We start from the raw sequence: 24,938 nt of genomic DNA on the forward strand, positions 1-24,938 counted from the left end.
AAGGGATTAAGTCTAGCAAGCAACCTGGAACTCAGGGTGGAAATCCAATTAAGACAGGAAGGAGAGAAGTGGATGAGTGCCTCCCACTGCCCCTTCCGCCCACCCTGAGAGGGAACAGTCTAGCTACACTCCCTCCAACCTATACTCCCAAGCAAGGCAAAATTATCCACAAGTGCTCAGCCCCAGAAAAGGGTTGAGTTAAATGAGCCCCCTCACCATTAACTCCAATACATGCTACATTTATTCACTGCTTCCAAGTGGGAGAAGCAACACACAGAGATGACGCCTCCACACCCGGGCCACTCCCCTGAACTGGCTTCTGAGCTGGCCCTCCTGGGTCCACCTTCCTGCTTTTCTAGTTTATGCTCTCACTTCCCTAACTTGTCACAGTTGGGGCCATGCTCTTTCATCCTCCTGGCCATGGCTCCCTCCACACCCCCACTAACAGCTCACACAATTCCAGCTGTTCAGGGGGCTTCCCTCAACTCGCAGTGCCTGGATGGAACCCGTACTTGCACATGGAAACAAGGCCCAGCATCTTTCTTTCTTTTTGCTTAAAATCTATTTTCCCACCAGTGCAAGGGTTCCAAGAATTGGGGTGTGGGGAGTTATAAACTCCTATTTGCCCTTTCCCTCATCGCATGGTGCAGATTAACCATGTATAGGCAACAATAATAGTTCCAGTAGCATAGAACTGGTATAGTAGCTATGTCTGAGCCACTAGTGGAGTGCTTCACACATATTACTTAGTCCTCAAAATAACCTTACCAGGAAGGTATTATTATCTTTATTTTTGGATAAGGACTCTGAGACCCAGAAAAGCTAGGTATCTTGATTAGGATCACATTTTATAGAGGCCAGGGTGGGACACAAACCCAGATGGGCTGACTCCATTGCAGGGGAGGGGAAGGTAGTGGAAAGAATCCACTTGGGTGCGGGGAGAGAGAATTTTAAAATAATAAAACCAACTCAAATTATTACCTGACGTATAAGCAATTTTCAATAAAGTAGAGATGAAATCATCTTCCTTATTTGGGTGACTCTTCCGTCATCTGATTAGGCGGGGTGCTGCCTGTCTATATACGGTGCTTGGCAAAGGAACAATCGTGAGGGGAGTGTGACTGCAACACTGTGGAGAGCTGAGCAAAAATGTGGAAAGAACCTGGGACTTTAAAATCATTGTGATAAAACACACACAAAATTTACCATTTTAACCATTCAATTCAGTGGCTTTAAATATATTCACAAAGTTGTGCAACCATCACCACTATCCATTTCAACTTTTTCATCATCTCAAACAGAAACTCTGCACCCATTAAACATGACTCTCTCTTCTTCCCTTCCTCAGCCCCTACCCAGCCCCCTCTATTCTTTCTGTCTCTATAAATTTGCCTATTTTAGGAACATACAATTTTGCCCTTTTGTGTCTGGCTTTGTTTTCTTTTCAATTGGCATAATGTTTTCAAGATTGTATCTATGTTGTAGCATGTACCAGAATTTTATTCCTTTTTAAGGTGCAGTAATAGTCCACTGTATGTAAGAATTTGGGTTTTTAATGATATCTTTGAGGTCCCATTAAAGTGGAAGGTAAGTTTATCTTATGATGTAGGTCATATGCATTGGGTTTTCTGTTTCTTTCAGCTGAAAGAATCCTAACTGCTAAAAAGGCACAACTTGGATTCTTCAACGAAGTTCCAGGGTGGGCAATGAGGCTCACAACGTACTCAAAATGGGAGCACGCCAGCATGTAGCAAAATTTGCCAGAATTCCCCCATAGGTGTGTGTGTAAATCTAAATCTATGTATCTGTGCACATGTATATGCACTCAAACACATGACTAAGGCCATACCTTTACCTCTTTTCATTCTCACTTTAGCTATTTTGATAATCACTTGTTATAACTGCTAAGTTCAACATATACAGTTATTTGGTACTTAACATTTTTCATCATAAAAAAACACTGAACTCCAAATCGAGTGCCTAGTGCTCTACAGAGGAGTATAGATCAATGCCTCTTTTTGAAATATTTTCCACAATCTTCAATAAAGTTAGTAACAATCAAGTTTAGCCAATAGTAAAGAATGAAAACATTTATTTAAGGAAAAACATTCAGCACCAATTGATCTGAGTTTGGCAGGAAATGAAGAGTGGGTGATTAATGTTTTGTTGGTGTATGAAATTTGAGATACAGGAAGCAGTATGGCAAACAAAATACTTCTTATTAAAACTGAAATAGTAAGCTACTATGATAGAAAGGGACTTGAGGTTAAAAACATGTCACCACGCAATGTAAACAATCTCCTCATAAATAAGTTCTAGTAGAGAAGGAGGCCAGACTTACTTGCAAGGTTATGGGTGAATGTTACTCATGGGACATTTTGGTTCCTGGCTATGAAGAGGTGGTCTGCAGAAAGATGTGAGCAGACCCCAAGACTAACAGGAGATACAGAAAGGTGGGATAAGGAGAAAGAAAAATCAGGCAAGATGTCTTTGCTCAAAAGTCCCAATAAAGAATATGTTTTTAGGCCCTGGCCGGTTGGCTCAGTGGTAGAGCATCGGCCTGGTGTGCAGGAGTCCCGGGTTCAATTCCCAGCCAGGGCACACAGGAGAAGTGCCCATCTGCTTCTCCACCCCTCCCCCTCTCCTTCCTCTCTGTCTCTCTCTTACCTTCCCTCAGCTGAGGCTCCATTGGAGCAAAGATGGCCCGGGCGCTAGAATGGCTCTGGATGCAACAGAGCGATGCCCCAGAGGGGCAGAGCATCGCCCCCTGGTGGGCATGCCGGGTGGATCCCGGTCGGGTGCATGCAGGAGTCTGTCTGACTGCCTCCCCGTTTCCAGCTTCGGAAAAATGAAAAAAAAAAAAAAAAGCGATACATTTTTAAAAATCTGAGTAAGCATGTATCATAACTTTTTTCTGTCACTATAAAAGTATAATAAGCAACATGAGAAATGCAGTACATATATTAAAATACTCTTTCATTGTAAACATATATAAAACCTCCTGCAATGATATTACATACCACATTACAAAGTTCTATTTTTTTGCTTGTTCCCTTTTCTGGTTCCTAGTTGTTCACAAAGGCCTTTACAGACCCATCAATCCAATCCTTTTGTCTTGCAGATAGAGAAGGGTAAGCAGCTTTTCCAAGGTCACATTCATCCTCAGTGAGGTCAGATTCATCAAGAGCCTGGATTAGAACCAGGTCCCCTGACCTCCCATCAGGTGCTTTTAGTAGCACAACATAACACGATTCACACGACACTCACCCTGGTCCGTACCTGATGATTCTCCCTGAATCTCAGTGGGGCAGAAGGGTTGTGAGGGAAAGAAATAGGTCTGTTTGGGGCTTCTCTGGATTGCAGTGAGTGTGGGACACTAGAAGAGGAAGTGATAAAGCACATCTCCTACTTCTATCCCAACTCTAAATACTGAGAGAGAGACAGAGAGAGATAGACAGAGAGATACTACTCTGAACATCTTGAGAAATATTTCCTGGATAAAACCTTGTGCATGAAATTTTTAAAGGTTCATAAGAGAGGTCACTGATTTTAAAGAACATCTGGCTAAGGACACACAATCATACACCTTTCTGAAACACTGCAAATAAAGCCCTGATTACAGAAGATGACCAACATAAGGAGCTTCAGGCTCCAGGGGACATCTCAACCCTGCTCCATGGAGTCACTAACCATCACACTATCAATCGGTGGTGGGACTTGCCTCTACAGTATATGCAAATTCCAGCAGAAAGAAAAATACATTTGACTGTATTCTTTTTAAAAGCCCCACTATTCCCACATCTATTTCTGATTTCCTATTTATCGGCACTCAACATCCCGTATGTTCTGCTCTGGCTAACCAGATTTCTGGTGACAATATGGGGGATGCTGCATCACAACATTCACAGGAGGAAGGGCGGTCAGCTCTCTCAGGGCCATTCTGGTTACGTGTCTTTTGAGAACAAAATTCAGTGAAAGTGCTATATTTTTAAAATGCCTATTAGACAAATTTTTGTTCAAGGTTCAACACAAGGACTATCAATTGAGAATATCCTTTGTCATATTCATGAACTAGGAAAACTGTGACAGCAAATCCTGACATCCCTGAATTCACTGAAACACCAGAATATACCACAATTCTTTGTCTGGCAGAAATATCCTTTCCTTGTGCTCCACAGGTTCCTATAAGAATAGGATCTCTTTTATTGCAACTTCTCCTGGAAATTGCCTTCTCAAGTGAAGATAAATCATTCGTTTTAAATCATTTGTTTATAAGACAAGAGCCAGCCCTTTGTTCTGTGCTCCCTCTCAGGCAAGAAATTGCCTTTGTACCATATTTCTCGTCTCTCTCCAGATAGTTTGTTGTGTCTTATACACAGACTCCTGAAAAATTCTTTCCACTTGCGTAGGAAAGCCACGACTCTCTTCCTCCAGGGCGTTGATAGTTCGCAGGGCAAAGGGAGTCCTTTCCCGGGGCAGGGGATTGTTCAGGGGCCGCAAAGGGATGACGGAGTTGTATTTGTGCTGCCTGTTAACAGAGTTCATCAGGGATGTATAGAACTGGAACTTACACCAGGTGTCTCTCAAAAAGTTTTCAGTCAACAGTAAGATGGTCCACGCAGACCCATTCACAGCGTCATCTAAATTCTGTAAGTGCTGTCTGCCACACGGCATCTCGGCAAAGATGATTCCAGGTTTGACCCCAAAGTCATTTTGGAGCAAATCCTGGATTCTGAGGGCTTCGTCTATGTCATCTTCCGCGTGCAGTATCACAAACTTGAGGAACTCCTCTTCCTCAGCGGCCTCTGCGGGCACCCCGTCCGCTCCCGCAGCTCCTGCCTGCTCTTCCGCGGGCACCTCTGCTGTCCTGCTTTGCTCCGCAACGTGCAGGGAGATTTCTGAGCTCTTGGCATCTGACTCAAGAGGTCTTTGATTTGTATCCGTGCTGTGGCTTTTACCCAGAGAAAGAGAAAGAGGGCAGGGATCTATTTTTGACTTTCCAATACCCATTATAAATATCCAAGTCAGAAGAGAAAAGCTTTATGTCTCAGCACTTCTTTTCATTCTAAAAAAAGAAATAACAAAGAGAAGAACAGTGTAAATTTAATCAAAACATTGAAAATAGAACCTAAAAGGCTCAAAACGATGACATAGGCAGGTCCTAAGAAAGTAATGTCAAGCAGATCTCTGGGAAAAGAGATCACTTGTATTTTGAGAGCCTCACAAGGGCTACTACTACAGGTAGTCAAGGGTAATTAAACCCACGGTCCAGGCGACTATAACAGGAAACATTTGGAAATTTTAAATGGTATTATACTAGCACTATAAACCTCCAGATAAAAACGAATCATTTTGGTATTATTGAAAGAGGTACCATACCACTTTACCCATCTAAAGTTAAACTCCAAATTCTCCATTATCAAATTATTGTGTAGGCTAGAAATGTGAAAATCTAAAAAACAAAATATTCAAATATTAAGTAGAGAATTTATTTTTTGAAATAAACACAAGGACAAAACCGAATACAAATATCCTACAGTTGGCTAGCAAGCAGCTCTACTGACTGAGCATAAAAAGATCGAAAATGTCAAATTTCACTGGTTCCGAGCTTGTTTGTTTAAGGTCAGGCATTTCTGCTGCAGTGGGGCTGGTGAAGAAATTAAAATTGTGGGGAGGAAGGAATACTTCTCTCCAGCTAATCCTGGAAATACCGAATAAAACATATTTATTCACCTAGGGAAAAATTAACATCTTGGTTTGGAAGTGATTTTCTCCAGTGAAATCAACAACAAAAAAAATCATTATTGTCTAAACTCATTGTTTTATTTTAAAAAGTCTAAGTTCAGAGGGGAAGAATTAAATCAGCCATGGAAGAAAAGTATTCCATGTGAAGCTAATTTAAAGAAATGTTCAGATAATGTTAAAAAAAGGCAATTATAAGACAGATTCTTTTATCAAAAGACAGAAAATTAATAATACATAAATATAGACTTTATATTTTCAATATGGGCCCACATAGTTTATTTCCCAGAGCATTCATTGTTCATGGGAAAAGACCAGAATTCAGTAAGAAATCAGAATTACATTGATAATGAGTCATACCACTTCATATACCAAAATAATTCAGGTTTAGAAGAAACCATTCAGCAAAAATGGTGGAAATTGTTATGGGAAGAAAAGATAAGAAAAAAACAGAGAACTTCTTCCTAACATATATAGAGTGAAAGGGTTTGCTACTGCCTCTGAATAGTGAAGGACTGCTGGTTACTATCCGTAATTTACTGTAACTGTACTTCAGGTTCTGACTCCACAGTCAATTATGCCAATTACAAAGAGGAATTCCAGGCATAATAACTCTAAACTGCTATATACACACACACACACATACATACATACATACATACATACATACATACATACACACACATATACATACATTCCAAGTAATAAAAACAAATGGATTTTAACTCTTCATTGGTTAGGGTTAACTACTGACTTTGTTACTGTATTTTGAAAAAAGGTTTTAATATATGCAAAGTTGTCAGAAGAAACTTCCCCTGACTAATAAAATAACCGTTCAACCATTCAGAGACATCTATTTACTATACCAATTAAAATGATCTTCACTTACTCATGGATCTAGGCTTGTTAAAGCAACTTAAACTCATTGTCTTGATCACTAGCTGCTGCAGATAAATGCACCTGCAGTACTACAAGATATTCATAAAAATGTCAAAGGTTTCTAAGATAAAATAATGTGTCAAATCAGATCACAAAATCTTTCAAAATCCTTTTTTTTTTAGTGGAGGGGGGAGAGAGAGAGGTAAGAAGCATCAACTAGTAGTTGTAACACTTCAGTTTGTTCATTGATTGCTTTTCAAACCTGCCTTGAAGGAGGAGGGGGAAAGAAGAGTAGCAGTGCTCAAGCTGAGCCAGTGACCCCTTGCTCAAGCCAGCTACCTTTGAGCTCAAGCCAGCGGTTGTGAGATCTTTTTTTTTTTTTTTTTTTTTTTTTTTTTTAACAGAGACAGAGAGAGAGTCAGAGAGAGGGATAGATAGAAACAGACAGATAGGAATGGAGAGAGATGAGAAGCATCAATCATCAGTTTTCCATTGCGACACCTTAGTTGTTCATTGATTGCTTTCTCATATGTGCCTTGACCGCAGGCCTTCAGCAGACCAACTGACCCCTTGCTCAAGCCAGCGACCTTGGGTCCAAGCTGGTGAGTTTTGCTCAAACCAGATGAGCCCACGCTCAAGCTGGCAACCTCGGGGTCTCGAACCTGGGTCTTCCGCATCCCAGTCTGATGCTCTATCCACTGCGCTACCACCTGGTCAGGCCATGAGATCATTTTGATGATCCCACACTCAAGCCTGCGACTCCACGCTCAAGCTGATGAGCCCGTGCTCAACCTTGAGGTTTCAAACCTGGAACCTCAGAGTCCCAAGTCAAAGCTCTATCCACTGTGCCACCACTGGTCAGGCTCGAAATACAGTTCTAGAAAAGATTTCCAACTTGATGTCTTATTTTTCTTAAATACCAGTCAGTAAAAAGAGCAAAACAATCCAGAAATTTATGGTGTGCTATTCAACTTCCAAGCAGTCCTGCTCACACCCACTCTAAGCAGACCAGAGAGAAAAAAGTTGATGACGGTATCTGAAAAACTTCACTATGACCTTCTATTGGGCAAATAAGTTTGTAAAATTTGTGTTGTTCACTTTTATTAAAATGGTGCTGTCCACATGGGGTGGCTGCTTACCTTCATTCTTGGGAAGGGGCTTGGTTATGCTAATATGTGCTGCAGGAGGGACTTTTGTGCTGAAAAGTTTTAAAAGGAGGAGCTAGGAGGCCACTTTAAACAGGAGAGAGGCCACGTGGTTGTAAGGGAAGAGGCAGCCAAAAATGGAGGCATGCAGAGCGGACTGAGTGAGACTATTGGGACGTTGATTCTAGGAAAAAACCAGAGAAAGTCAGTGGCTTTGGGAGCCCTGAATGGAAAGGGAAGTGTTTTCTTGCTGTGTGTATTTCTCGCCTGCTGGTTGCAAGCAGGAATAAAGGAAAATGGCCCACCAGTTCTTGGCTCTGTTGTTTCATTACCATCTGTCTGAATTAAATGGGAACCTGCATGGGCCAGGTGGCTATGATGGTGGCCGCGGCTACTGGCCTTACACCTTCTAATTTGGAGGGAGGGGGTAAGGAGATAGCAAAGGGAAAAAGATGTGGAAAATTGTGTGCTGGAGACTTGCCTTTCCCACCACCAGTGACTCACGGGGATTGTCCAGGTTCATCACTGGGGTGTCCAAGGTTCGAAGAAAGGAGAGAACATGACTGTGCCACTCTGTGCCGACTAACTCCATCAATATAGAGGGCTTTACTCGAACAGAAGGAAGGTATGGAATGCTGAAGGAAATAAGGGGAGGGAGAAGGCTTTCAAAAAGAATCCTGGAAAGCTCTCTTTAAAGTTCTTGCCCATCTGGAATGGTTAGCACAGGGCTAAAGCATTTAGGCTCCACACCCTTCCTCTCAGCTAAATGGGAGGAGAGTGAGGGTGGCCTCTGGGGACAGGCACATGAAACAACTGTTCACAGGAATAAAAATACGTGTGTATTCACTTTTTAATTTACTTTTTAAGAAAAGGTAGTGGTTGAAACATCTAATGACTTTGAAAACATTTATATTGAAAAGTTTCACCATATCCTTATCCATCCTGTTACCCCCATGGCCTCCCTCTGGTGGTCAATTTTATGAGTTTCTTCTATATCCTTCCACTGTTTCTTTATGAATATATATTCTTTCTTTTCTTTCCTTTTTTTCAAAAATGTATTATGTACGGGATACTTATTTTTCCAAATAAAAGTATCTCATATATATAAATGTTCATTCACACACACACACACACACACACACACACTGCCAACCACCACCATATAGATAGGTTGCTTTTCCCATTAATACTATGATCTCAGAGCTTTCCATATCACCACACAGAGAACTTCCTCTCTCTTATTCACAACGACATTATCTTCCAGTACGTGGATGTACTATAACTGTCCCCTGTTCTTGGATATGTGAGTTGTATCCAGTCTGCTACTATTATGAACAATGCTACAATGATTAACTTTGGACAAAAGTCATTTCATATGTGTGCAAGTTCATCTGCAGAATAATTCTACCAAATGAGGTTTCCATATCAAAGAAAAATTGCAATGGTGATAAGGACAGATTTGGTCAAATTGCTGGTAAGACTGAACCTCTTTTCTTTGTTGTTTTTAACTCAATAGAATGACACCCCACATCCCCTCCCTTTACCCCAGCAAAGATCTAAGATCACCGAAACTACCCATTACTACTGCCTACAGCCCCTTAGACAAGAGAAATGTGGAAAAACATAACCCATCAGAATGAAGCCCTGACACGGAGGCTCTGAAGGGAAGCTCAGAAGAGACTTGAGACAAGAAGGAATGAAGGTCCAGAGTGTATCCACTTTATAGCTAGGTAAAGAGGGTCCCAACAGAATCTCCCAAATCAAATAGGAGTAACGGAAAGAACAGCTTGGCAGATATGCAAAAACATTACAGGAAATTAAAAAGAATATAAAGAAGAATCATAACATGCAAAGGACATTTAAAAATTCTATTTTCATTAAGACTATGTGCTCTGGAATTACACTGTCTGAATGTAAATCCCAGTCCTGCTATAGAAATCTGGGAGACTTTGTACAAGTTACCGAATATCTCTGTGTTTTTATTTTACCATGTGTAAAACAGTAATAATTTCAGTGCCTACATTTAGGGGTTTTAGTATACAATTATAGTACCTATGAAGATCAAAGTAGTTTAGAACAGTGCCCCCGTAGAAATTTTAGCAGTTATTACTGTTATTAAATATGTAACAATGAAACTAAAGAAAAATTTACACAACAAATGCATATTCTCTGGGACAGTGCAACTCAAAGTGTAGAGCAGGGGTAGTCAACCTTTTTACATCTACCGCCCACTTTTGTATCTCTGTTAGTAGTAACATTTTCTAACCGCCCACTGGTTCCACAGTAATGGTGATTTATAAAGCAGGAAAGTAACTTTACTTTATAAAATTTATAAAGCAGAGTTACAGCAAGTTAAAGCATATTATAATAATTACTTACCAAGTACTTTATGTTGGATTTTTGCTAAGTTTGGCAGAATAAATCTTTATAAGACAACTTACTATAGTTAAATCTATCTTTTTATTTATACTTTGGTTGCTCTGCTACTGCCCACCATGAAAGCTGGAATGCCCCCTAGTGGGTGGTAAGGACCAGGTTGACTACCACTGGTGTAGACCACGGACAAGCTGCCCATCTCTGAACTTTTTGGTACCAGTCTGACAGGATGTCAATCCACTATATCAGTTAAGTATGCTGTTTAGTTCAGCTGACATTTTTTCATATAAGACATTGTCAATGAAGAAGACAGCATGGTTTACATTGGATGCCTGCTTCTTATATTATAGACAGCACTTTGAGTAATACTGTTCTAGGAGACTCTAAAGAGAATATATAACGAACAAAGCAACAATATTAAAGACGAGAAACAGAGTTAGATGAAAAAGAAGGCTATAGACAAATCAAGAACCCAACACTATTACAAAAAAAATAGAAATAGCAAAGAATAAAATAAATAGGAAACCAAAACCATGTCAGTTAAGCATGTTGGAAATGCTTGAAAAAAAATCACAGAATATGTAAAGGAAAAAAGAAAAACTAAAGCATTTTAAAAGAAGATATAGCTATGAAGATTTCATTTCAAAACAACCAATATAATGAAAACCAATGCATCTGAAACAGAAAATGCTATAAAAATAACAAAAAATTCAAAGATATAACAGATTTACCACCCTAATCCAAATGATCAGTCTTACTGATGACAACCAGAAATTACGTGCCTCCCGATGTAATCTGTTATGATATGCATAGCATAATGAATGACAAGATTTGCTAATGATGTTAAGTAGGCCAAAAATACGTCTGGGGTTTGGGGGAAAGCTGCAGCTCACAGATGTATATTTGGCATTTATCTGTGTATAGATTGTATTTTAAAACTAAAGACTATAAGAAACAATTAAGGGAGTGAGAAGAGACAGAAAAAGGAAGTGAATTTCTGACTTGCCAGCCCCACAACCATGTGAGTCAATTCCTAAAATAAATCTCCCTCCCTCCATCTCTGCATCTCCCCTGCTCTCTCTCTAACCTATTAGTCTTGTTTCTCTGGAGAACTCTAATACAACCTTCTTTAAAAATTCGTTGCTCTAAAATTAAGGGTTAATGTTTGAATTTTTAAAACATTATTACCACTTGGGAAGAGAGGCTCCCAAACAGTAAGCAAAATAATGATCAGTAGCAATTTGATAATAAAATATATGCACATACACAATTTTTAAATCTATGTGTTTACCACAGAAAAAAAGTTTTTGTGTTTAAATCACTGCCTCTGAAACTGAACACATTTAAAAACAGGGCATCTGGTACTATATCTGAATCCTTCAGCCTTTCAGTTTTCTTTCCTGTCTAAGCAGCACCACCTTGTGACAAATGCAGGTAAACTCAGTAGTTTCCTCATTGGTTAATTAATAAATTTTGATGTTATTAATAAATAAGTGTTGAAACAACATAAGTGTCCCTCGATAGAGGATTGGATAAAGATGTGGTACATACATACAATGAAATACTACTCAGCCATAAGAAATGAGGACATAGTGACATTTACAACAGGGATGGATCTTGAGAACATTATACTGAGTGAAATAAGTAAGTCAGAAAAGCTAAGAACTGTATGATTTCACACATAGGTGGGATATAAGACTGAGACTTATGAACATAATAAAAGTGAAGTGGTTACCAGGGAGAAGGGAACATGGGGGAGGGAGAGGAGGACTTGAGTGAATGGGGAGGAGGGAGAGGATGGGGGGAAGGGTATAAAGAGGGACAAATATAAGGTGACGGAAAATGACTTGACTTTGGATGATGGGTATACAACATAATCAACAGTTCAAATGCTGTAGAAACATTCACCTGAAACCTGTGTACTCTTACTGATCAATGTCACCCTGTTAAAGTTATTTTTCTAAATAAATAAAGAAGTGTTGAAAACTTCCTCTGCATCAAGACCTGCTGGGTTTTAGGGCTGTGAAGCCAGGACAAGTAGACAGCTAGGACTCCCTGCACTGGTGCTTCATTCAGGACAGAAGCACTCAAGAAGGACACCTGCAGGAGGGGACACTGCACCTTAGTAAAGCCAAGAAAGGTGGATGGTACCCACACAGTGGGACCAGCGTTTGCAAAAATACTGAGGCACCAGAGGGCAAATTTTGTTAGGATCTTTTTGTACTAGGTGTTTACCTGACTCAAGCGTATATGGGGGTGGGGGGTGGGTGGAAGGTAGTGGTGAGAGATGAGAACGGTGAAATAAACAGGATTAGAGTGCCTAAGAAAGCCTAATATACTGTATTTCCCCATGTAAAAGATGCACCTTAATTTCAGGGCCCAAAATTTGTTTTTATTAAAGTCAATGAACTCAAGTTTTATTAATCATAAAATTCATATAACTTATCACTGTCAAAACTCCCATCTATTAGCTTGACTTCAGAATCACTGTCTTCAACAATGAATGCAAAAACAAGTGCAAAAAAGCAGGAAATGCAAGTAAAAAAAACTACAACCACTGTATAAGATGCACCCAGTTTTTAGACCCCAAATTTTTTTGAAAACAGGTGTGTCTTATACATGGGGAAATACAGTAGTATGCTCAGGATTTTGAATTTGATCATGCTGGCAGACAGAGCCCCTGGTGGGTGTTCAGTTGGGGAGTGACAGGGCTGTGACTTGTTTTAGACAGGTTAAGAGTTGTTGTATGGAGACTAGGCCAAAAGACTGTAAGACCTTACTTAGACCGGGAGAACAATCACTTGAGAGGCTGGTGCAATAACCTAGGTGAGAAGGCCGAGTCCTGACCTATGGAGGTGATAATGGAGACAAAGGCATGTAGTTCGTAACAAAGGCGGGTGGGTGGCAGAAAGAAGAATCAGGTACGCCGCCCAAGCCTGAGCCTTGTGTAACTTGGTGGTGGTGCCATTCGCCAAGATGAACGGGGTGGAGGTGGGTGCGACCAATTAATCTAGTTTGGGATCTAGAGAGCTCAGGGTACCCATAACTAAAGGAGGAGCTGTCCAGTAGGCACTTGCACAGGTAGGCCCAATGCTCAGGAGAGCAACCTCATGGTGGATAAAACTTGGGTGCTAGCTCAAATCTGCGAGTAACCGAGTCAAGTGAGAGAGAGAGAGAGAGCAGAAACTGAATCAATGCAGGATGGCATCCAGAGGAGGACTGGCTGTGGAGCAGCAGGAAAATCAGACACAGATCAGTATCCAGAGTAAAGGGAAGAGAGTGCTTGGAATGGTGGTCAGGGTCCAGGCATTTAGCACCTGGAGGTTCTCAGGAGCAGTTTCAGAGAAATGGTGGGCGTCACCACACCTGACTGCAGTGTGCTTGAGAGTCTACAGGAAGTGAGTGCACAAGGAGAGGGAAAAGCTTAGCTAAGACAGAAAGGAGAGGCCGAGAGCTATAAACGAATGTGGGACAGGAGAGGATTTCATTAAGAGAAGTGATACTTAAAATGCCTAGAAACTGAGGGAATTTGCTCATAGAGAGAAAGAGGATGGAAATATGAGTGGGAGCTTCTTAGAGCTGAGCTGTTAGCCTCTTGGTCATTGGGCAGTTCTCTCTTCAACTTCCCCTTTCCCTAGGAAAGCAAAGAGAAGCCACTTAACTCCCGAGTGTGCGGGTCGTGGGATAATGTCTGTGAATGTTGCACATAATGTGGTGACCTACAGGGCTTTGAGTTTTATCTTCTGGGGAGAAGGTGACTGCGTTTTTGTTTTTAATGAGGGATAGTTGCATTATCTTGGGAGAGACCATACTGTAATTACTATTGTCTGGAAGTTTACGTATGGAAAGAAGGATATATTTGTGAAGTGGCCAAAGGGGTATTCTGTAGCAGATAATACAAATTTGCTCATCCAAAATTTATTCCAACTTCCTTTTAGTGTATATTCTTGAACTTCCTGTACCCCAAGTACTAAAGCTGTATTTCCTAGACTCCCTTGAAGGTAGGGTTCAAGATGTAATTTAAGTTCTGCCAATCAGATGTACTTACATGGCAGCATCAAATATGAAGGCAGGCAGAGCAGGAGGCTCCTATTTACTGGTTAAGATTCTAGTAGAGTCGGTGTGATTGAGGAACTGGCAGCTTCCTGATTTGACAGGTTTCCTGGACATGGCAAAAGTCCCAGAAATACACGACCAAATGCAGCTAGGTGATGCTAGGAAGTGTCCCTAGAAACTCAATCTAGACTCTAGCTCTTCAGCTTTCCTGATCAGACTGTGAATGTTATAATACCTTCTAACACATACCTTTCTGCTTAAACTAGCTAGATTCTTTTTTTAATTAATTAATTAATTAATTTTTGTGACAGAGACAGAGAGAGGGACAGATAGAGAGGGAGAGAGATGAGAAGCATCAACTCTTTGTTGTGGCACCTTAGTTGTTCACTGATTGCTTTCTCATATGTGCCTTGACTGGGGGACTCTAGCAGAGAGAGTGACCCCTTGCCCAAGCCAGCGACCCCGGGTTCAAGCTGGTGAGCTTTACTCAAACCAGATGAGCAAGCGCTCAAGCTGGGTGACCTCGGGGCTTTGAACCTGGGTCCTCTGTGTCCCAGTTCAACGCTCTATCCCCTGGGCCACTATCTGGTCAGGCAGAGTAGATTCTGTTTTCTGGACCTAAACTGTGATTGGTACAACATACAAATTCAGAACAAGGAGCTACAGCAGAAATCAGCAGCAGACAGCCATGCCTATATATTTATGTATTGTCTGTAGCTAATTTCAGGCCACAGGGGCAGAGTTGAATAGTTACAATAGAAACCATATGGCCCAAAAGATTATAACATTTATTATCTGACTCTTCCAAGAGAAAGTTTGCCGACCCTGGGACAACAGCAAGGGAGTGTCAGGATGCCTGGACACAACAGGACAGAGCGTGTCAGTCAGACAAGGAACACGTGGACTCTTCTTTCACTTCTTCACACTGGAAATGTTTTTTAAATTTCAACGAGGGTAATCGATGTTTTTTGGAACAGGCTAGAATTTGAATCCATCCTGATTTTTATACTAAAATAACATTTTTAAAAATCAGTTGTCACTTACTTATTTTCTGCTTTTGGAGGTTGTACAGAATCCCTAAGGATGGCAAAGGTCTGGTATAAATAAAAGGATTAATTATCAAATATTACCTACTGATATATTTTTTTTTTTTTTTCCATTTTTCTGAAGCTGGAAACAGGGAGAGACAGTCAGACAGACTCCCGCATGCGCCCGACCGGGATCCACCCGGCACGCCCACCAGGGGCGATGCTCTGCCCACCAGGGGGGCGATGCTCTGCCCATCCTGGGGGTCGCCATATTGCGACCAGAGCCACTCTAGCGCCTGAGGCAGAGGCCACAGAGCCATCCCCAGCGCCCGGGCCATCTTTGCTCCAATGGAGCCTTGGCTGCGGGAGGGGAAGAGAGAGACAGAGAGGAAAGCGCGGCGGAGGGGTGGAGAAGCAAATGGGCGCTTCTCCTGTGTGCCCTGGCCGGGAATCGAACCCGGGTCCTCTGCACGCTAGGCCGACGCTCTACCGCTGAGCCAACCGGCCAGGGCACCTACTGATATTTATAGTCCACATAAACCAGGGTATTTATCCTATGAGGCACCAGAGCTTGCATTAGGGGAGAGTTATGTGCTCTGTAGGAGCATAGCAGCCTCTATCTTTCCATTGTGACACTAATCACAACTACAATTAATGATGTATATGATTACCTGCTTAGTTTCTCATTTTTCCCACTAGTATACTTTAACTCTAAACCAAACAAGGATCCTACAGTATTCTACTTAATACAGGTCCTTGAGCAAATAAACATTTAATTACTTGAAAACACACACACACACTGCTTCTATCAGCTAAAAAAAGCAAAACTACACAAACAGACCTTCCCCTGGATACCTGCTTTTCACCTGAGGCGCCTGCCTCTGGATTCAGCTGCTAGCACGCGGCAGGCTCATGAGCGCTCTCAGCTCACCGATGCCGCAGCTGGTGACAGGTGTTTTGAGTCTAACTTCACTCCTGGCTTCACTCTCCTCCTCTTTTCTGATTCATATTCCAAATCCATCTATTTTTAAATTTTTATTTAGTACTCCATTGCACATATTTATTCAAGCATCCCAATTGTGAATTAAAGAATGTTTTATTTTCTTCTAGAAGAGGGTGGGGTAAAACATATACTACTGATAACATCACAGAACAAGTTCCTTAGGATTAAAATAAGAAATAAGTATTATGAATTAAATGGTCTTTTATTGCCCAACAGTTTTCCCTAAAAATAAAAATACTGTATGTCATTTCCATTCCCATATATTTTTAAAAGAGAACTAAATTTTACCATAATCTTGATATTATGCTATTGGCTTAGTCACTACATTTTTAAAAACTTGTATTATATTTTCTGAACAAACTACTTAATTTTCCTTCTTCCCATTTAAACTACCTGTTACCAGAACCATTCAGAAAGTCTCCAGATCACAGACCACTGCTTCCTACTGAAGCAAAGGAATTGGCAAAAATAATTACTGCGTATTCTTTTCGGTAAACTGGACGATATTTTTCTCTTATTTTCTATATTTAAAATTGAGAACTGATACTAACAGGCAAGTCGTCTACCAACCAGGAAGAACATTTTATAAAGACACAGAACTTAAGGGCAAACTATGTATCTCATCAAAATGAGGCTCAGGAGAAAGACAGTTGTGCATTTTAACATTAGAGTCCTAGCAACCAGCAACATTCTAAAGGTGCCATACAATTCATGGAATACCAGTATCTAACAGCAGCCCACCTGACGGTCAGTAGCAAAAAAATTGTTATAACGGGACTATGGCAGTAATCCCTGAACTACAGCATGGACAGGTGAGGGAAATGAAGGTGCACAGCCTGTGACAGTCTTGTAGAGAGGCCCACTGTGGGCAAAGGGAACAGCAGTAAGATCAGTGTCCCTACAGTGGAGTAAGCAAGGGAGAACGCAGGAAGGGAGATCAGAGAAGTAGTCAGGAGTTAGACTACAAAGGGCTTTGATGCCATTCTAAGACTTTGCTTTTTATGATTGTGATAAGTAGCCACCAAAAGGTTTTGAAGGGAAGTGAAAGTTCTGATTATATTTGAAAAAAGTCATTGCAATTTGTAGAAAGACATAGAGGAACAAAGGCAGAAGGCAAGAATTGCAAATCAGAGACTTTACAGTCATTTAGGTAAAAGATTGAGGTTTGCATGAGAAGGAGTGAGAGGTCAGATTTGATTATCTTTTCAAGGTAGACTCAAGAGAATTTGCTAGATGCTTGCATGTAGGGTATGAGCTGAAAAGAAGCATCAAGGATAATCCCTCGAGTTTCAGCGGAATGGCATTAACGATTAGTAATATAAAGAAGGTAACTAAGGGGAAAGCACAGGGAGGTCTGGGTGGATGCAGTATCAGTAATTCTGTTTGAACACACAAAATTTAAATGCCTACTGGACTTCCAAGTGGCGATGGTGAGTAAATATCTGGTTGTATGTATCTGGAGCTCAGGAGAAGTAAAGCTAGAGAGAAAAATTTGGAAGTTAAAAGCTTATATATGTTAATCACAGCCATAGAATATGGCTTGTCACAGAAATTGCCTTGAAGGAATGAAGCATGGCTAGAAAGAGAATATGGCCAAGAACTGAGCCCTGGGGTACTCCGACAACTAGTGGTTGGGAAGAGGGGAAGCCTGTAGACACAGGAGTGACCAGTGAGGTGAAGGAAACGCAGGAGAATGTGGTGACCTGGAAGCCAAGTGAAGAAAATACCGAGGAGGAGGGAGCAGTCAACTGTGTCATATGAAATGGAAACTATGCACAGATACTGAATTACACAAGTGACAAGGGGTGAAGGAGACAAAAGGTCCAGAGGAGAGAGTGGAGGAGGATATAGGAGTGGTGTAAATAGAGACCCCGCTCGTCTTTTGTCTTTTAAAGAACTTCTGTTGTTGTTGTTTAAATAAAAGAGAGCAAAGAAATGGGTGGGACCTAAAAAGGGATGTTTGGTCTGGGAGGGGAGGAGGATTATTTATGAGAGAGAAACCAGAAGAATGCAGGAGAGGGGCCTACGATGTGTGTGATTTTACGCTCATGCCAGTGACCTCAGCATTATGGACTGAGGGAGGAAGGGCTGACTGAGAAAGTTTGAAAAGTAACAAACCATAGCTGTGGTTCTTGTTATCAGTTCCCTGAAATAAACTTGTGCAGCATCAGCAAGAATAGATTATATGAATAGTCAAGGGCAAAGGTTCAAACCTCCTCTGATACCCCTTCCCTTCCCGAGACACAAAAGTCAGGTAGGTCTGCAAACAAAGAAGTCAAGGAAAGCAGGCACTTGTCCCGTGAAAGCTAAAGCTATAAAAGTATACATGATAAGAAATATAACTTCAGGGAGCTCCTGTTTTTGGTGCTCCACCAACTACCAATAAATCCTACTTCCTCGATCAAGCTCTCTGGGTGTCTTATCCTCCATTGGGGCTGCTTCCTGCAACATTTAAAGACAAGATTTATCAGCAGACCCGTATTTATTCAACGAATAAATAAAAAATACCACGAGGAGCAAATGATTCAACACTATAAATGTGGTTTATGCTTTAAGTTCCATACAGCTGAACATAAGTGGCATTTCCTCTGCTTCAAAAGTAAGGCATTATTCTACTTCCACTCATCTATTTCAGATTTAAAGAAATATAAAATAGTATTGCTTACCTCAAGTTATAACCAACATGCTATTTAAAGTGTTAAAAATATAGCATGTTTTGAAGACATCCCCCTCCCATTTTTTGAAAGTTTATTGCCATGAAGAACTGGAGAAATCCTAACCAATACAATACTGAAAACTAGCTCGCAGTTCTAGCCCAAATTATTATATCCAAATTAGCTTTTGGACAAGAAGCCAAATAAAACCAAAGCCTTCAGCATTTTGCGCCTGAATGAGGCTCACGCAGAACCTTTACATGCAAGACGCTGAGCCGTTTGCCTATGGCTCTAAGGTCTCTTTTAAAAAATGGGTCTCCAGGCAAAGTGAAACTTACAGTAACAGTAGAAAGTTGCGTGGATTTCCCCTTCAGAGTAAGGACCCATCTGATGCAAAAGGCGGCTCTGCGCCCCGCCGGACCCCTGGAGCCCGCTGCGCCCCGTCCACCCAGGGCTCGCTAGGGCTGCTGCGCAGTCAACAGCCCTCATGCCAACACCGAGCCCTGCGGCACCTGCCCCGGGGCACTACTTGCCTGGGGAGTGCAGCCCACACTGGGACCAGCCTCGTGGTTTCTCCGTCTTCGTCCTCCGTGGAACAGACCCACTCGGTGCGAGACTTCTCCTGGGCGTCGGGACGGACAGATGTCCAGCGGTCGACCGGCTGCAAGCTCCGTATCCACACTGACTGTGCCGCGCTCCGCCTAGCTGGGCGCACGGAAGTCGTGGCACCGCGGAGTCCCCACCCCTGTCAGACACGTTGATACTTAACCCTTTGGAGAGTGGCCGTGCGGACCCCGCAAGTCCCCAAGGGCTGCCTGAGCCCTGACGCACCGTGGAGGAAAGCCGGGTGTATACGTGACTGGATCTCTCCACGCAGGAGGAAGAGCGGGCCATTAAGAGCGGCGGGAAGAGGAAATCACGCCGCACAACTCGAGCCCATGAAAATACGGATTTCCTGTGCTGAGACCGCTGCTGCTGCTTCTGTTTTGGTCTCAGAATCCCAGACTTCGAGGCCAGAAAATGCGGGGCATGTGTGTGGGGGTGTGGGGGGCGGTACTGAGGGGGGTCTCCACTGTATTTGCTCCTTAGAGATCTGGGTGCTGGGATGGGGCTGCAGCTACTGCTTCCTTCCGCCTTCCTAGCGCGCCCAACACTGAGCCCGTAGTGAAGTCTGAGGCTCCCCCAAATTCTAAGGGAAATGTCCTGTCTTTCCCAAACAGACCCTGTACCTTTCCCGAGGCACAGCGATTCCGCTGGCCCTCCAAGATGGCCCCTTGGGGTTTCCTTTCCCTTTGGGACTCTCTCACTGAACGTTGCTGTAGTCAGGGATGCATAGTGCATCTCCCTCTCCCCGAAAAAGCCCCTTTCCTCAGGTTCCTTTCCCCTGCAGAAAGACTGCCACTTCACTGAATAGTAAGAATAAAAAAAGCAATCAAGTAAAAGAAGTATAAAAAGCTAAATACTTGTTTTACCGAAGCTACTTAAGGCTACCAATCCTAGTCATATCCTAAAACCCAGTTCAAAAATATACACCCTTCGCCTGACCTGTGGTGGCGCAGTGGATAAAGCGACAACCTGGAAACGCTGAGGTTGCTGGTTCAAAACCCTGGGCTTGCCTGATCAAGGCACATATGGGAGTTGATGCTTCCTGCTCCTCCCCCCTTCTCTCTCTCTCTCTTTCCCCTCTCTATAATGAATAAATAAAATCTTTAAAAAAAAAACCAAAAAAAAAAACCAAACAAACAAAAAAAACCCCAAAAATATACACCCTTCCTAATCCTTTCTTTTAATTCTCAATCCCTACTTCCTGTTACAGGTTAGAGCAAAAAGTTACCTTCTCCTCTGCCCCCAACCAACAACAGGCTGGGCCTAAGCTCTGGCAGATAGTCATTACTTGGGAAAACACCTTATTAAGCAGCATGGCAACACAATTCATTACCTTCTGAGAGTTGGTTTCTCCTCCCTCCACTTCCCAACAATTCTATTTCAACTTCTCAGTTAAACAGTGGCCTTGTTATTAAATCCAAATGATGTTTTTGTTTCATTGATTTTCGTCTGAGTCACTCTGAGACAATGGACAAAGGTGCTATTGTCTCCTCCAAATACCTGATTTCCTTGATGTCAACCACCCCACATGGCCTTTACGCTTATCAAACTTGTTAAAAATTCTTCTCTTTCAGTCTCTGCCTTCTCCTCTCAACGTTTCAAATCAGTGCTTTTCATTTATTTCATTGCTATACTACTAATGGCAAATGCGATAAACATTTATTTCCACGTTCACCAACCACATCCCATGCACAAATAAATAAATGTAGTCACTAATGTCAAGGGCAAATTCACTTGAATTTTTTCATTATATGATATGTTTAAAACTGCTCCAAATTTTGCACTGTTCTTCATAAATAGTCACATGCTGTACTAAGAAAATATTTTAATTTCATTACTTAAATTTTCTACTCAAATTATGTATGTCAAGAAAATGCACTAATTTATGCAACAAATATTTGGTGTCAATTATTTGTTTACAAATATTTGGTGTCTTCTATGTGCTAGCCATTAGGAATATAATGTGAACAAGACAACACATGGTCCCAATCCTCTTGGAGATGTTGCAGTCTAGGCCAGGAGTCAGACAACAGACTTGTAAACAAGAAAATTTCAGGTCCATCATTGGTAATGAATGAATGAATGAGAGCAGAGTAAAGTAGGAAGGAGTGCTAACTAAATCAGAGAAGAGATGGCTGGTTTCTCTGACAGGTAAAATTTCTTCCCTATGGCTTCACATCCCTGAAATCCTTGACATTAAATGCTCTGGTATTTTCAAGGTCTTGAACCTCTGTCAAGCTTACTCCATCATTTCCCTGGGTATCTTAATATGCCCTGTAGACTCACACATAACTCAGTAAGAATATAAATGATTTGAACATGATTAATGAACTTGACTTGATTGACATACATATAATATAGCATCCAATACAATTTCAAAACACATATTCTTTTCAAGTATACATGGAATATTAACAAAATCAGACATTAACAAAATTAGTCCATATTTTTTGCCATAGAAATCTCAACAAAGCAAAAAAAGAATCAAAATATTAAAATAATACAGAATATGTTCTCTGACGACCTAGGTATTAGTCTGAAAAACAAAAACAAAAAGATAACTAGAAAAGCCTCTACATGTCTGGAAATCAAGACATTTAAAAATAACCCATGGGTTTAAAATAAACCACATCAGAAACCACAAATATTTTATCTCAGTTACTAAAAACTCTATGTATCAGAATGTGTGGGACATTGCTAAAATCTAATGAGAACAGAATTTCTAGTCTTAAATACACATATCTGAAAACAAAACAAAGCCAGAGAATCAACTATCTAAACATCCACATCAAGATGTAAAAAAGAAGAAAAAAGGAAAAAAAAAAGGAAAATGAAAAAAAAAAAAAAACACAGAAAGTGAAATCCACATAAAAATAAGACCAGAAAATAGAGAAAACCAAAATAACAGAGGAACAACAAGAGCAAAAGATGGTTCTTTGAAAATACTAATAAAATTAATAAACTACTGGTGAAACTACTTAGGGGAAAAAAGAGACAAAGACACAATACTAGAAGAAACAACAGTACAGATCATAAGACATTGAAAAGGTAAAAGATGACACTACCATTCCAGTATATTTAGGTGAAATGAGTTGGGAGACAGTTATCCATGAGTCTCCTGTGTTTCTGTGTTGTGCTGAGTAGGATAAGAATGCAAGACCCTGACTGCTCTTTACCTGAGCCATTTCACAGGGCAGTGTTTACAGTGAGCCACCTTGAGACACAAGGTCATGTCTCCCGCCAGGATCCAGAACAGGCTTACTTACTACTTGCCATAAAAAGTGGTGGATTCCTCAAATTCCGTGGTCCTCAGAGGTGACACAAACATATGTAAATGTTTATGGCAGGCTACCTACATGGATCTCTTCATGCCATTCCCACGAGACTTGTGAGCAGGAGGAACCAATGCAAATATGCTCATAGCAGTGCTACTTCCTGTGCCATGAGTAACACTGCCCTTTGTCTCTGACTCAGAAATTCTGTCTTCTGCCAGCACCCATGAAACAGTACCAGGTTAATTTGTTAGATCATAAGTGGAATAAAACCAAATTTCAGGCCTGACAAAATTGGTAGGTGGGACTTCTAGTGATGGTAGAATGAAGACATCATCACATTTTCTCCCCTCAAAACAAATATAAACTACACAAGATTGTCATTTGAAGGCTCTGAAAATTAAGGCAAACAATAAATTGAGAGTCATTTATTCATTAAAAAAACCATGTTGAACTGTGGGTAGGAGTCTGTGGCTGCTCTCATCTACCAAACCCAGCACGTTCTTCAGCTATGTTGGTGCAACAGTGCTCACTACCAGGGTGAGGCCAGCAATGAAAGCCAGAGGCTCCACTGCTCGAGGGAGCCAACGGGATTTGGAGTGGACAGTAGAAAGTTCTTACCTATTGGTGCTGTCAATAAAAATCAAACTTGGTTAGAAATAAATGGGGAAACCCCACAGCAGTTAGTCTGATGTGATCTCACATGAGGTGCGCAGCAGACCAGTGTATTATCCAGCAATTGAGCAGGAAGATCCTGGAAATGAGAGAGCTATTGAGAGTCCAGATTAGCTGTTCACACATGTCTGCAGACTGGAAAGCTACATACACACATGGGAGACACAAGCCGGCCCTCCAGATATGTGTTTGAACCCTGGTTCTAGCACTAACTGTATGACCTTATGCAAATGAACTTAAACATTCTGTGCTTCAGTTTCTTAATCTGTAAAATGGTGGGAAAGCACTGTTTTGAAGAGTAAATAAACTATATAGCATGAATTTTGAGCAGAATATAGCGGATACATAGTATTATAAGTGTTGACTATTATTTCTCAAAATGTGGTATAACACTTGCATCAGAATCTTTGTGAGGATTTCCAAGATCCACTCCAGATCTATAGGATCAAAGTCTCAAGGTCAGGGGAGAAACTGAGAAAGATCAGTTTTTTACAAGTAGACCAGGTGATTGTTATATCACAAATGTTTGAGAACTACTTACTTTCAGGTTAGATCTTGTAATTTTCTCTTTGGGATCAGTGTCCAATTGTCTTGAGAACAAGAAACTATACTTACTTTAGTATCCCCATTGCCTAGCATACAGTAGACATTTAGTGAAACATTTATTGAATAGTAGCAAGTTTTAAAGTTAACCACTATCCAACCCTCCAATTCCCACCATGTAGAATAAATAATAATACAGGCTTGGAATTTAAACTGTTATTTAATAAGAAAAAGCTAAAAGTACGCAAACATCAAATTGAGCAATGATTCTTTAAAAGTTTTTGAGTCACAGACTTAGAAAATGTGATGAAATAACAGACTTTCTCTAGAAGACTGAATAAATGAGTCACTGATAAAAAGATAAAATCTGGTTATCTGAACTCTAGGAGTCACCCAAGAGTGATGTAGAAAACGAATATACGTAAATTATACATTTTATTCATGACTAAGATGTAACCTTGAATTTTTGCAGGTGGGTAATGAAAAAACAGGTCATTTGGACCAATGTTCCCACTGTAGATGAAACACAGTATCTTCTTGAAGACAAAAGAGATAGAATTTGTCTCTGGTCAAATTCAGAGACAGGAATCGAGTTCAGGAAGCAGTGCCAGAGCTACTTCTGTCTTTGGTGTGGACTGCCAATCTTAGAGGAAGTAGCTGAGAGGCAGAGTTGTCTTTTTATCAACAACCAGAGTTTGAAAGACAAAAGTTAGGTCTGGTATCCAACAAAAGTCATGAAAACACCCTTGTTCTAGACCAAATCCCAAGGGTTGTATCCTGGAGTGGGAGTACAAACTGCAGTGCAGTGGGTCATCTGGGACGACACAGAAAATCTAAGGCCTAAATTCCAGAATGTGACCTCAGGTACTTGGCAGAAAGAATTAAAAACCCCCTTCTCTGGGCTTGAACCTAACACACTGAGGTCAGAATTGTTAGTAAATACGGGACTCATTATAGTG

General features: G+C 41.1%; 1 protein-coding gene across 1 annotated transcript; it reads right to left on the reverse strand.

Annotated features, from left to right (window-relative positions):
* Positions 1-1,581: 1,581 nt before the first annotated feature.
* On the reverse strand, positions 1,582-19,777 carry TICAM2 (TIR domain containing adaptor molecule 2). Its single transcript, XM_066382048.1, has 2 exons — positions 19,417-19,777; positions 1,582-5,065 (listed from the first exon to the last, which is right to left on the reverse strand). The coding sequence occupies exon 2, from the start codon at positions 5,008-5,010 to the stop codon at positions 4,309-4,311; it is 702 nt and encodes a 233-aa protein (XP_066238145.1). The 5' UTR covers positions 5,011-5,065; positions 19,417-19,777; the 3' UTR covers positions 1,582-4,308.
* Positions 19,778-24,938: the final 5,161 nt, after the last annotated feature.

This window comes from Saccopteryx leptura, chromosome 4 (assembly GCF_036850995.1).
Source record: "Saccopteryx leptura isolate mSacLep1 chromosome 4, mSacLep1_pri_phased_curated, whole genome shotgun sequence".
Classification (NCBI taxonomy): domain Eukaryota; kingdom Metazoa; phylum Chordata; class Mammalia; order Chiroptera; family Emballonuridae; genus Saccopteryx; species Saccopteryx leptura.

Coding starts and splice junctions, on each gene's coding strand:
- TICAM2 (XM_066382048.1), bottom strand. CDS start 5,010: ATGGGTATTGGAAAGTCAAAAATAGATCCCTGCCCTCTTTCTCTTTCT.